Below are 13,909 nucleotides of genomic sequence, written 5' to 3' on the forward strand. Positions count from 1 at the left end.
CACCTGAGCTGACAGCACATTTTATAGGAGGGATAAAAAATAAATATCTAAAACTTTATAAGCCAGTTCTGCCTGCCTTACACAGGGATGATAATACACTACACTACACTAGAGTACACTACAGTACACTAGAGTACACTACAGTACAGTGCACTGGAGTACAGTACAGTAAAATACGCTAGAGGACAGTACACTACACTAAGTTACAGTGCACTAGAGTACAGCACACTACAGTACAGTAAACTATGGTACAGTACAGTACACTACAGTATAATACAGTGCACTAGAGTACAGTACACTACAGTACAGTAAACTACAGTACAGTACACTACAGTATAGTACAGTACACTAGAGTACATTACAGTAAAGTACATTACAGTACACAACAAATCAAATCAAATCAAATCAAATTTTATTTGTCACATACACATGGTTAGCAGATGTTAATGCGAGTGTAGCGAAATGCTTGTGCTTCTAGTTCCGACAATGCAGTAATAACGAACAAGTAATCTAACTAACAATTCCAAAAAAAACTACTGTCTTATACACAGTGTAAGGGGATAAAGAATATGTACATAAGGATATATGAATGAGTGATGGTACAGAGCAGCATAGGCAAGATACAGTAGATGATATCGAGTACAGTATATACATATGAGATAAGTATGTAAACCATGTGGCATAGTTAAAGTGGCTAGTGATACATGTATTACATAAGGATGCAGTCGATGATATAGAGTACAGTATCAACGTATGCATATGAGATGAATAATGTAGGGTAAGTAACATTATATAAGGTAGCATTGTTTAAAGTGGCTAGTGATATATTTACATCATTTCCCATCAATTCCCATGATTAAAGTGGCTGGAGTAGAGTCAGTGTCATTGACAGTGTGTTGGCAGTAGCCACTCAATGTTAGTGGTGGCTGTTTAACAGTCTGATGGCCTTGAGATAGAAGCTGTTTTTCAGTCTCTCGGTCTCAGCTTTGATGCACCTGTACTGACCTCGCCTTCTGGATGACAGCGGGGTGAACAGGCAGTGGCTCGGGTGGTTGATGTCCTTGATGATCTTTATGGCCTTCCTGTAGCATCGGGTGGTGTAGGTGTCCTGGAGGGCAGGTAGTTTGCCCCGGTGATGCGTTGTGCAGACCTCACTACCCTCTGGAGAGCCTTACGGTTGAGGGCGGTGCAGTTGCCATACCAGGCGGTGATACAGCCCGCCAGGATGCTCTCGATTGTGCATCTGTAGAAATTTGTGAGTGCTTTTGGTGACAAGCCGAATTTCCTCAGCCTCCTGAGGTTGAAGAGGCGCTGCTGCGCCTTCCTCACGATGCTGTCTGTGTGAGTGGACCAATTCAGTTTGTCTGTGATGTGTATGCCGAGGAACTTAAAACTTGCTACCCTCTCCACTACTGTTCCATCGATGTGGATGGGGGGTGTTCCCTCTGCTGTTTCCTGAAGTCCACAATCATCTCCTTAGTTTTGTTGACGTTGAGTGTGAGGTTATTTTCCTGACACCACACTCCGAGGGCCCTCACCTCCTCCCTGTAGGCCTTCTCGTCGTTGTTGGTAATCAAGCCTACCACTGTTGTGTCGTCCGCAAACTTGATGATTGAGTTGGAGGCGTGCATGGCCACGCAGTCGTGGGTGAACAGGGAGTACAGGAGAGGGCTCAGAACGCACCCTTGTGGGGCCCCAGTGTTGAGGATCAGCGGGGAGGAGATGTTGTTGCCTACCCTCACCACCTGGGGGCGGCCCATCAGGAAGTCCAGAACCCAGTTGCACAGGGCGGGGTCGAGACCCAGGGTCTCGAGCTTGATGACGAGCTTGGAGGGTACTATGGTGTTGAATGCCGAGCTGTAGTCGATGAACAGCATTCTCACATAGGTATTCCTCTTGTCCAGATGGGTTAGGGCAGTGTGCAGTGTGGTTGAGATTGCATCGTCTGTGGACCTATTTGGGCGGTAAGCAAATTGGAGTGGGTCAAGGGTGTCAGGTAGGGTGGAGGTGATGTGGTCCTTGACTAGTCTCTCAAAGCACTTCATGATGACGGATGTGAGTGCTACGGGCGGTAGTCGTTTAGCTCAGTTACCTTAGCTTTCTTGGGAACAGGAACAATGGTGGCCCTTGAAGCATGTGGGAACAGCAGACTGGTATAGGGATTGATTGAATATGTCCGTAAACACACCGGCCAGCTGGTCTGCGCATGCTCTGAGGGCGCGGCTGGGGATGCCGTCTGGGCCTGCAGCCTTGCGAGGGTTAACACGTTTAAATGTCTTACTCACTTCGGCTGCAGTGAAGGAGAGACCGCATGTTTCCGTTGCAGGCCGTGTCAGTGGCACTGTATTGTCCTCAAAGCGGGCAAAAAGTTATTTAGTCTGCCTGGGAGCAAGACATCCTGGTCCGTGACTGGGCTGGGTTTCTTCCTGTAGTCCGTGATTGACTGTAGACCCTGCCACATGCCTCTTGTGTCTGAGCCGTTGAATTGAGATTCTACTTTGTCTCTGTACTGGCGCTTAGCTTGTTTGATAGCCTTGCGGAGGGAATAGCTGCACTGTTTGTATTCAGTCATGTTACCAGACACCTTGCCCTGATTAAAAGCAGTGGTTCGTGCCTTCAGTTTCACACGAATGCTGCCATCAATCCACGGTTTCTGGTTAGGGAATGTTTTAATCGTTGCTATGGGAACGACATCTTCAACGCACGTTCTAATGAACTCGCACACCGTATCAGCGTATTCGTCAATGTTGTTGTCTGACGCAATACGAAACATCTCCCAGTCCACGTGATGGAAGCAGTCTTGGAGTGTGGAGTCAGCTTGGTCGGACCAGCGTTGGACAGACCTCAGCGTGGGAGCTTCTTGTTTTAGTTTCTGTCTGTAGGCAGGGATCAACAAAATGGAGTCGTGGTCAGCTTTTCCGAAAGGGGGCGGGGCAGGGCCTTATATGCGTCGCGGAAGTTAGAGTAACAATGATCCAGGGTCTTTCCACCCCTGGTTGCGCAATCGATATGCTGATAAAATTTAGGGAGTCTTGTTTTCAGATTAGCCTTGTTAAAATCCCCAGCTACAATGAATGCAGCCTCCGGATAAATCGTTTCCAGTTTGCAGAGAGTTAAATAGAGTACAGTACACTACAGTACATTTGTTGAAGGAATTTATTTCCTCTGTTTTAATTCCCAATCAAAATGAAACACTCTGTCAATTCATAAGACTTTGTAAGACCCTTATTGTATAGGAATGGACAGAGCCCGGTCTTAAAAGTCAAGTAACAGCCTTTAATCAAGAGAGTACTGCCACAATACAGGTTACCACAGGTTATAAACTGAAAATGACGTCCTTAGTTCCAGCCCCAATCCGTGCCACAGCCGTTCCAGTACAAAGGCTGTCTCTCCAGCCTTCCCACATCCACCTCCCTACCAATTTAATATAATTTATGACTCAAGGCCTTTTCGAGTAGATAAGCATTCAAATAGCAGTCTGAAGATTTGAACCAAGGAACAGACAGTCATTGTTCTAACTTTTGCCCACGTTCACACACATTATTTTCAGTACTGGGATCAAGAAAGAAAACTCATACATATACAGTAACATTTAGTATTCTGATGAGTACCTATACAGTAACATAATAGTATTCGGATTAGACAGTCCTGATTGAAATGTATACATAATTAGTCATCATTGATAAAAATTCCCTTAACAACATTACAGTACAGTACACTACAGTACACTACACTAAAGTATAGTACAGTACACTACAGTACATTACATTGCAGTCCACTACAGTACAGTACACTACAGTATAGTACAGTACACTAGAGTACATTACAGTACAGTACACTACAGTATAGTACAGTACACTAGAGTACATTACAGTACAGTACACTACAGTACAGTACAGTACACTACAGTATAGTACAGTACACTAGAGTACATTACAGTACACTACAGTACACTACAGTACAGTATAGTACACTACAGTGCAGCACATTACAGTATAGTACAGTACATTACAGTACACTACAGTATAGTACAGTACACTCGAGTACATTACAGTACAGTACATTACAGTACACTACAGTACAGTACACTGCAGTATAGTACAGTACACTAGAGTACATTACAGTACAGTACAAATACAGTACCTTACACTACAGTATAGTACAGTACACTAGAGTACATTACAGTACATTACAGTACACTACACTATAGTACAGTACACTACAGTATCCTTCTAGTTCACACCGATAGGTTGTTTTGTAAAATTCATACATTCAATAGAAGCAAATGAATTGATGATGTCAAGTTCGCTAACACGTCATCAGCAATAACTGACTTTAACTGACTGTAAGTGACTGTAACTGGCTATAACTGACTTTAATTAACTGACTTTGACTGACTGTGACTGACTATAACTGACTGTAACTGACAATGACTGTCTGTGACTGACTATAACTGACTATAACTGACTGTAACTGACTATGACTGACTATGACTGACTGTAACTGACTGTAACTGACTATGACTGACTATAACTGACTATGACTGACTGTAACTGACTGTAACTGACTGTGACTGACTTTAACTGACTGTGACTGACTATAACTGACTGTGACTGACTATAACTGACTGTGACTGACTGTGACTGACTGTGACTGACTGTGACTGACTGTAACTGACTGTGACTGACTGTGACTGACTATAACTGACTATGACTGACTATAACTGACTATAACTGACTATGACTGACTATAACTGACTGTAACTGACTATGACTGACTATGACTGACTATGACTGACTATGACTGACTATAACTGACTATAACTGACTGACTGACTGTGACTGACTGTAACTGACTGTAACTGCCTGTGACTGACTGTGACTGACTATGACTGACTGACTGACTGTGACTGACTATGACTGACTGACTGACTGTGACTGACTGTGACTGACTATAACTGGCTATGACTGACTATGACTGACTGTGACTGACTGTGACTGACTATAACTGACTGTGACTGACTATGACTGACTGTGACTGACTGTGACTGACTATAAGTGACTGTGACTGACTATAACTGGCTATAACTGACTGACTGACTACAACTGACTGTGACTGACTATAACTGACTGTAACTGACAATGACTGCCTGTGACTGACTATAACTGACTATAACTGACTGTAACTGACTATGACTGACTATGACTGACTGTAACTGACTGTAACTGACTATGACTGACTATGACTGACTATAACTGACTGTAACTGACAATGACTGGCTATAACTGACTATGACTGACTATAACTGACTATAACTGACTATGACTGACTATAACTGACTGTAACTGCCTGTGACTGACTATGACTGACTGACTGACTGTGACTGACTATGACTGTGACTGACTGTGACTGACTATAACTGACTATAACTGACTATGACTGACTGTGACTGACTGTGACTGACTATAACTGACTATGACTGACTATGACTGACTTTAACTGACTGTGATTGTGACTGACAGTGACTGACTGTGACTGACTATAACTGACTGTGACTGACTATGACTGACTGTGACTGACTGTGACTTACTATAAGTGACTGTGACTGACTATAACTGGCTATAACAGTTATAGTACAGTTATAGTACTATGACGGACTATAACTGACTGTGACTGACTATAACTGACTGTGACTGACTGTGACTGACTGACTGACTATGACTGACTGTGACTGACTGTGACTGACTATGACTGACTATGACTGACTGTGACTGACTATGACTGACTTTAACTGACTGTGACTGACTGTGACTGACTGTGACTGACTTTGACTGACTATGACTGGCGGCAGGGTAGCCTAGTGGTTAGAGCGTTGGACTAGTAACCGGAAGGTTACAAGTTCAAACCCCCGAGCTGACAAGGTACAAATCTGTCGTTCTGCCCCTGAACAGGCAGATAACCCACTGTTCCTAGGCCGTCATTGAAAATAAGAATTTGTTCTTAACTGACTTGCCTAAATAAAGGTAAAATAAAACAATAAATAACTGACTATGAATGACTGTGACTGACTTTAAATGACTAACTGACTGTGACTGACTGTAACTGACTTTAAATGACTAACTGACTGTGACTGACTGTCCAGAACATTTCTAAATATATATCCACCTTTACCAATATACAATATGATGTTTGCCATCAAGGCTCTCTCTGTACCATCAGCCTGATGTGTGTATGTCAGTTAGTATGAGAGGCTGCACTGTCCCCCTGATTCTAGACTACAGTTCTCAGTAAGTCAGGAGGAGACTGGCCGGGCTGTTCTGGGTGCCCTTTTCTAGCCCCCTCTAACCAGGACCAGACTCTCAGGAACCTCTGGGCTATGATCTCATGGTGCATTGCGGGTTCCACACATCGCTGACGCTCCAAACGGATCCGCTCCACTGGCCACACACAGACGGAGGGATGGAGGGATAGATGGGTGGATGGGCCATTTGATGAGTTAGCACTCCTGTCCCCACTAGCCAGCCAGCCAGCCAGCCAGCCAGCCAGACAGCCAGGGACGGCCACGTTAGTTAAACTGGCCTAAAGCAACAACTGAACTGTCTATTGATAATGAGTTCCAGAACGATGAAGAGAGACTTTCCACTGTAGAGTCACTCAGAGCACCTAAATAGAGTCAAGCTGACCTGTGTGTCTGTGTGTGTGTATATGTGTGTGTGTTGTCTTCTCCCCTGGCCACTAGGTGGAGCAGCAGTCTCAGTACATCCAGGGTTATAAGGTGATGTACCGAACCTCTCCAGAGGGGCATCAGAGGAGTGACTGGACTGTGTTTGAGGTGAGAACCCCAGGGGAGGACAGTACTGTGGTAACCCAGCTCAGGAAGGGAGTCACCTACGAGTTCAAAGTTCGCCCCTTCTTCAACGAGTTCCAGGGAACAGACAGTGAGGTCAAGATAGCCAAGACCCTGGAGGAAGGTGGGTGGACATGTCTGTCTGTCTGTCTGTCTGTCTGTCTGTCTGTCTGTCTGTCTGTCTGTCTGTCTGTCTGTCTGTCTGTCTGTATGTCTGTCTGTGTTTGTCTATGGAGAGCAGCTCTGTGTTTGTGAAGGATTGCCAGTCCATGTGATTAGTGGTAGGACTCATTAGCATCTGGGTTTCCTAGAAGTTCACCACCAGACCACTCTCTCACTGGACATATACAGGACCACTCTCTCACTGGACCTATACAGGACCACTCTCTCACTGGACCTATACAGGACCACTCTCTCACTGGACCTATACAGAACCACTCTCTTACTGGACCTATACAGGACCACTCTGTCACTGGACCTATACAGGACCACTCTGTCACTGGACATATACAGGACCACTCTCTCACTGGACCTATACAGAACCACTCTCACTCTCACTGGACCTATACTACCACAGAACAGAACCACTCTCTTACTGGACCTATACAGGACCACTCTGTCACTGGACCTATACAGGACCACTCTCTCACTGGACCTATACAGGACCACTCTCTCACTGGACCTATACAGGACCACTCTCTCACTGGACCTATACAGAACCACTCTCTCACTGGACCTATACAGGACCACTCTCTTACTGGACCTATACAGGACCACTCTCTCACTGGACCTATACAGAACCACTCTCTTACTGGACCTATACAGGACCACTCTGTCACTGGACATATACAGGACCACTCTCTTACTGGACCTATACAGGACCACTCTCTCACTGGACCTATACAGAACCACTCTCTCACTGGACCTATACAGAACCACTCTCTCACACTACAGGACATATACAGGACCTATACAGAACCACTCTCTCTCACTGGACCTATACAGAACCACTCTCTCTCACTGAACCTATACAGAACCACTCTCTCACTGGACCTACAGGACCACCTATACAGAACCACTCTCTTACTGGACCTATACAGAACCACTCTCTCACTGGACCTATACAGGACCACTCTCTCACTGGACCTATACAGAACCACTCTCTCACTGGACCTATACAGAACCACTCTCTTACTGGACATATACAGGACCGCTCTCTCACTGGACCTATACAGAACCGCTCTCTCACTGAACCTATACAGGACCACTCTCTCACTGGACCTATACAGAACCACTCTCTCACTGGACCTATACAGGACCAGTGGCAAACAGGCAACCACTTGTAACTTAACAACAAACACTCCCAAACCAAACAACCTGTCCTGTGTCCCGAGTTTGTCGGTGACCTTTGCGACTCTGCATGTGTGTGAGAACAACAGCTGTTCCCAGCAGACGTTGCGATTAAAGGATCATATTATGTCCTGTGGTGTTTTCTGCGTGTTAGGGCCAGATGTTGTACTGTTTGAAAACGTCCTGTGATACCCAGAGGTTGATGAACCCAAATGCTATGTTCACATCTGTGCTAATCAAATCAAATCAAATTGTATTGGTCACATACATGTGATTAGCAGACACACAGTTATTGCGAGTGTAGCGAAAATGTTTGTGCTTCTAGCTCCGGCTGTGCAGTAACATCTACCAAGAAATATCTAACAAATATCTTTGTTGATAGGTTGTGATTGTTTGATTGTGGAAATCTTCCAGGGTTATGGGTGCATCCCAGAGTGAAGCATCATGATAGTCATGTGGAATGAATGAGAGAGGAGCTGACTGAAATAAAGATCGTTTGCCAAAATGTGTGTGTGGGTGTGTGTTTTCATTTCTCCCTGTTGCTTTTGTGGCTAATTCTGTTGCTAATTGTTTTCAGAGTTCAAACACGATGCCCTCACTCTCAGAAATGCGTGATTTCATTACAGTGAATCAGAACGAGATTAAGAGTGTTATGCTGTATGTTGTCATGATTAAATCACTTTAGTTATGCTCATTAGTGTAGAATCAACACACACCCCCTCTAAGCGTAAACATTGCAATCATCGTTCTCCTTGTTTGAAAAAACAGTGATTTTCTTTCATTTCCCCAAATACTTTCTCTGAACAAAGAAAAACAGTCATTTTAGTACCGACACCGAGTGAAGAGAGACAGTCCGTGCCTCTGTTATTTCTGTTCTCTTCTGGATAGGATCCATTTATGAGAGCAGTAGAAGTGAGGAGAGAGCAGACAGTGTGTGTTACTGTTGATGGTGTATTACATTAACGTGTTATTGTGTCCGTCTCCAGCTCCCAGTGCAGCCCCTCGTGGGGTTACCGTCTCAGAGAGCGGGGACAATGGGACCGCCATTGTGGTCTCCTGGCAACCGCCTCCAGAGGAGGAGCAGAATGGGGTGGTCCAGGAGTACAAGGTGAGAACACTGGCAGGGACTCCCAAATTCCCCCTACATACTCTGAGAGTGGTCAAAGGTAGTGTACTGGGGTACAGTAGTGTACTAAGGTAGTGTAGGTAGGATATATCTACTATAACAACATGTTGATCTACAGGATATATCTACTATAACAACATGTTGATCTATAGGATATATCTACTATAACAACATGTTGGTCTGTAGGATATATCTACTATAACAACATGTTGATCTATAGGATATATCTACTATAACAACTTGTTGATCTGTAGGATATATCTACTATAACAACATGTTGGTCTGTAGGATATATCTACTATAACAACATGTTGGTCTGTAGGATATATCTACTATAACAACATGTTGGTCTATAGGATATATCTACTATAACAACATGTTGGTCTATAGGATATATCTACTATAACAACATGTTGGTCTGTAGGATATATCTACTATAACAACATGTTGGTCTGTAGGATATATCTACTGTAGCACCATGTAAATATTTGTATCACAGAGTGAGACAAAGGAGATACAGACGGTATGATAATGGTATGATAATAATATGTAATGGTATGACACATAGGTAGAGGTTATCTTCTTCCTTTGTGCCTAGTGATCCCAGGTGTAGAAGAGACAGTAGGATGTTACTGTGTGTTGGCGGTTGGAAATGGTTGTGAAACAGTGTCATCTTGTGGACTAGATAGTTGTATACAATGTCTGAGTTGTCCTGGAAGGCTCTCTCTGTTCCTTAGTGCAGGGGAATTCAACTCTTACCCTACGAGGTCCAGAGCCTGCTGGTGTTCTGAAGAATGGGAGCGGGGGGGAATTGCCCACTGGTCACAGATGTAACTTCCAGATTGATTCAACATAATTTCATTGAAATTATGTGGAAACAGCATTGATTTCAATTTGAGGGCCTTAGTGGATTATTATTATTCACTAGTAGGCTACTCAAGGTCTAGACTACCTGATGTATTATCTATACAGCCATACATTATAGCCCTATATTATAGCCATACGTTATACCCATACATTATAGCCATACATTATGCCCATGTATAGTATCCATACATTATAGCCATACATTTTATCCATACATTATAGACACACATTCTAACCATACATTGTATCCATACATTAAAGCCCTACATTATAGCCATACATTGTATCAATACATTATAGCGATACATTATGTACATCATTATAGCCCTACATTATAGCCACACATTATATCCATGCATTGTATCCATACATTTTAGCCCTGCATTACAGCCATACATTATATCCATGCATTGCATCCATTATATCCGTACATTATATCCAGTCATTGTATCCATACATTATATCCTCACATTATATCCATACATCGGATCCATACATTATAGCCAAAGATTGTATCCATACATTATAGCCCTACATTATAGCCAAAGATTGTATCCATACATTATAGCCCTACATTAAAGCCATACATTATAGACATACAGTATAGCCATACATTAAATCAATATGTTAAAGCCATAAACTGATCCATACATTATTGGCATACATTATATCCAGTCATTGTATCCATGCATTATAGTCATACATTGTAGCCCTACATTATATCCTAACATTATATACATACATTGGATCCATACATTATAGCCCTACATTATAGCCAAAGATTGTATCCATACATTATATCCCTGTATTAAAGCTACACATTATATCCATACATCATAGACATACAGTATAGCCATACATTAAATCCATACGTTACATCCATCCATTATATCCATGCATTACATACCTACATTATAGCCTTACATTATAGCCATAAACTCTATCCATACATTATAGGCATACAGTATAGCCATACATTATATCCATACATTATAGCCATAAACGGATCCATACATTATTGGCATATAATATATCCATACATTATATCCTTACACTATATCCATACATTGTATCCATACATCTCTCTGCCCTCTCCTCCACACCCTCCTCTCTCTGCCCTCTCCTCCACACACCCCTCTCTTTGCCCTCTCCTCCATACACCCCTCTCTCTGCCATCTCCTCCATACACCCTCCTCTCTCTGCACTCTCCTCCACACCCTCCTCTCTCTGCACTCTCCTCCACACCCTCCTCTCTCTGCCCTCTCCTCCTCTCTCTGCCCTCTCCTCCACACCCTCCTCTCTCTGCCATCTCCTCCTCTCTCTTCCCTCACCTCCACACACCCTCCTCTCTCTGCCTTCTCCTTCACACCCTCCTCTCTCTGCCTTCTCCTCCACACCGTCCTCTCTCTGCCCTCTCCTCCTCTCTCTGCCCTCTCCTCCACACACCCTCCTCTCTCTGCCCTCTCCTCCTCTCTCTGCCCTCTCCTCCACACACTCTCCTCTCTCTGCCCTCTCCTCCTCTCTCTGCCCTCTCCTCCACACCCTCCTCTCTGTGTCCACACATCAGTATGTTTTTTATTGCCCCCTCTCTGCGGCCAGCACACTCCTCATATAACATGCTGTGTGAGTACGGCCATTTTAATTGGAAAGGGTTTTTTTGTCACAGGGAATGTAGTTTAGTGATGGAAGGGGAGATACTGCACAGTCTGTTTAAAAGTTAAGCCACTGTTCATTTTCCAGGTAAATGTTTTCTGGCGATACGGTTTAGAGTAATTTCATGGTTGTTAAATCCGACGCGGGGAGCGTTCCTCGGTCATTACTGCGTCTCGTCCCTAGCGGCACTTCTTCCAACCGCAATTCCTCAAACAGCCACACAGGCTTCTGGGGCTTTCCAATACCTACTTACTTACTTACTTACTTACACACACACACACACACACACACACACACACACACACACACACACACACACACACACACACACACACACACACACACACACACAAACCTCAAAATCAGGTCTGTGTGTGAGGGTTGTTATCTTATGGGAGGGGGTGTTGGATGTTGGGGTTAGCCAGGTTCAAGATGTTGGGGTTAGCCAGGTTAAAGATGTTGGGGTTAGCCAGGTTAAAGATGTTGGGGTTAGCCAGGTTAAAGATGTTGAGGTTAGCCAGGTTAAAGATGTTGGGGTTAGCCAGGTTCATGATGTTGAGGTTAGCCAGGTTAAAGATGTTGGGGTTAGCCAGGTTCATGATGTTGGGGTTAGCCAGGTTAAAGATGTTGAGGTTAGCCAGGTTCAGGTTGTTGGGGTTAGCCAGGTTAGAGATGTTGGGGTTAGCCACCCTCACGCTGAGGTGAATGTATGAAGCTCTGTGTGACCCTGGATTGAGTTAGCCTGAGAGAGCCCTGGGTTGAGTTAGCTAGAGAAATCCCTGGATTGAGTTAGCCTGATAGAGCCCTGGGTTGAGTTAACCTGAGAGAGCCCTGGGTTGAGTTAACCTGAGAGAGCCCTGGGTTGAGTTAACCTGAGAGAGCCCTGGGTTGAGTTAGCCTGATAGAGCCCTGGGTTGAGTTAACCTGAGAGAGCCCTGGGTTGAGTTAACCTGAGAGAGCCCTGGGTTGAGTTAGCCTGATAGAGCCCTGGGTTGAGTTAACCTGAGAGAGCCCTGGGTTGAGTTAACCTGAGAGAGCCCTGGGTTGAGTTAACCTGAGAGAGCCCTGGGTTGAATTAACCTGAGAGAGCCCTGGGTTGAGTTAACCTGAGAGAGCCCTGGGTTGAGTTAACCTGAGAGAGCCCTGGGTTGAGTTAACCTGAGAGAGCCCTGGGTTGAGTTAACCTGAGAGAGCCCTCTCTCCTCCCTGTGAGTGGCTGCCAGCCCTGAGCTGCTGCTGCAGTAGGATTATGGAGGTGATTACTAATCCACACTTAGTTTTTCATGGGGTTAGGGTTCACTCACTGAGGCAGAGGGTTATGGCTACCACAGATAATACTGACTCTGTGTGGAACACACCCCAAAAAAACAGAAAAATGTGTCCCAGTATTTTTATATGTGGAATACTAGGGTGGAATAGTTCAATCTGCACTGTGTGCTGAAATGTTGCTTTAGCATCAACCAGCAACTTGACATACTTGTCACACCACCATCAGAACACAGTTATAAGGTCTTCTCTCCCTCTGTCCTTTCAGATCTGGTGTTTGGGGAATGAGAGCAGATACCATATCAACCGTACGGTGGACGGCTCTACCTTCTCCTTGCTGATCCCCATCCTGGCTCCAGGGATCCGTTACAGTGTGGAGGTCGCAGCCAGCACTGGGGCAGGCCAAGGGGTCAAGTCTGACGTCACCTTCTTCCAGATAGGTGAGTGGAGGAGAACTCTGGTCTGCAGTTCTCTACAGGAGTTTCAAGTACGATTATGCTCCCTCAGGTGGAAGAGGAGGAAGAGGAGGGACATGTCCTTCTTCTATGTGTCCTCACTTGTTAACTTCGTACAGCGTGGATTCCAAGGCTTACTGCCTAATAACTTCCCCACCTTCTTCAACCGCAACGGCTGGAATATAGTCAATGGACATTTTGTAGTATTGACTTCCCTTTGATCTCAGTCTGAAGAGCACACTAATCCATGTTTTCAGTTGTCATATGAATGTTAAAGGAGTATTATGTCATTGTTCCATTCCTTCGTGCCCCTGCCTGCTCTCCTGTTCTGTCTAGAACAGTGGT

General features: G+C 44.5%; 1 protein-coding gene across 1 annotated transcript in view; it reads left to right on the top strand.

Moving 5' to 3' along the window:
• LOC112267459 (roundabout homolog 1-like) overlaps positions 1-13,909 on the top strand; it is a 103,907-nt gene that overhangs the window by 40,467 nt on the left and 49,531 nt on the right. The window contains exons 11-13 of the mRNA XM_042297600.1: positions 6,740-6,971; positions 9,184-9,305; positions 13,378-13,549. Coding sequence (XP_042153534.1) covers positions 6,740-6,971; positions 9,184-9,305; positions 13,378-13,549 — 526 coding nt within the window. The remainder of the gene's footprint in view (positions 1-6,739; positions 6,972-9,183; positions 9,306-13,377; positions 13,550-13,909) is intronic.

The sequence above is a fragment of the Oncorhynchus tshawytscha genome, linkage group LG14, assembly GCF_018296145.1.
Source record: "Oncorhynchus tshawytscha isolate Ot180627B linkage group LG14, Otsh_v2.0, whole genome shotgun sequence".
NCBI lineage: Eukaryota > Metazoa > Chordata > Actinopteri > Salmoniformes > Salmonidae > Oncorhynchus > Oncorhynchus tshawytscha.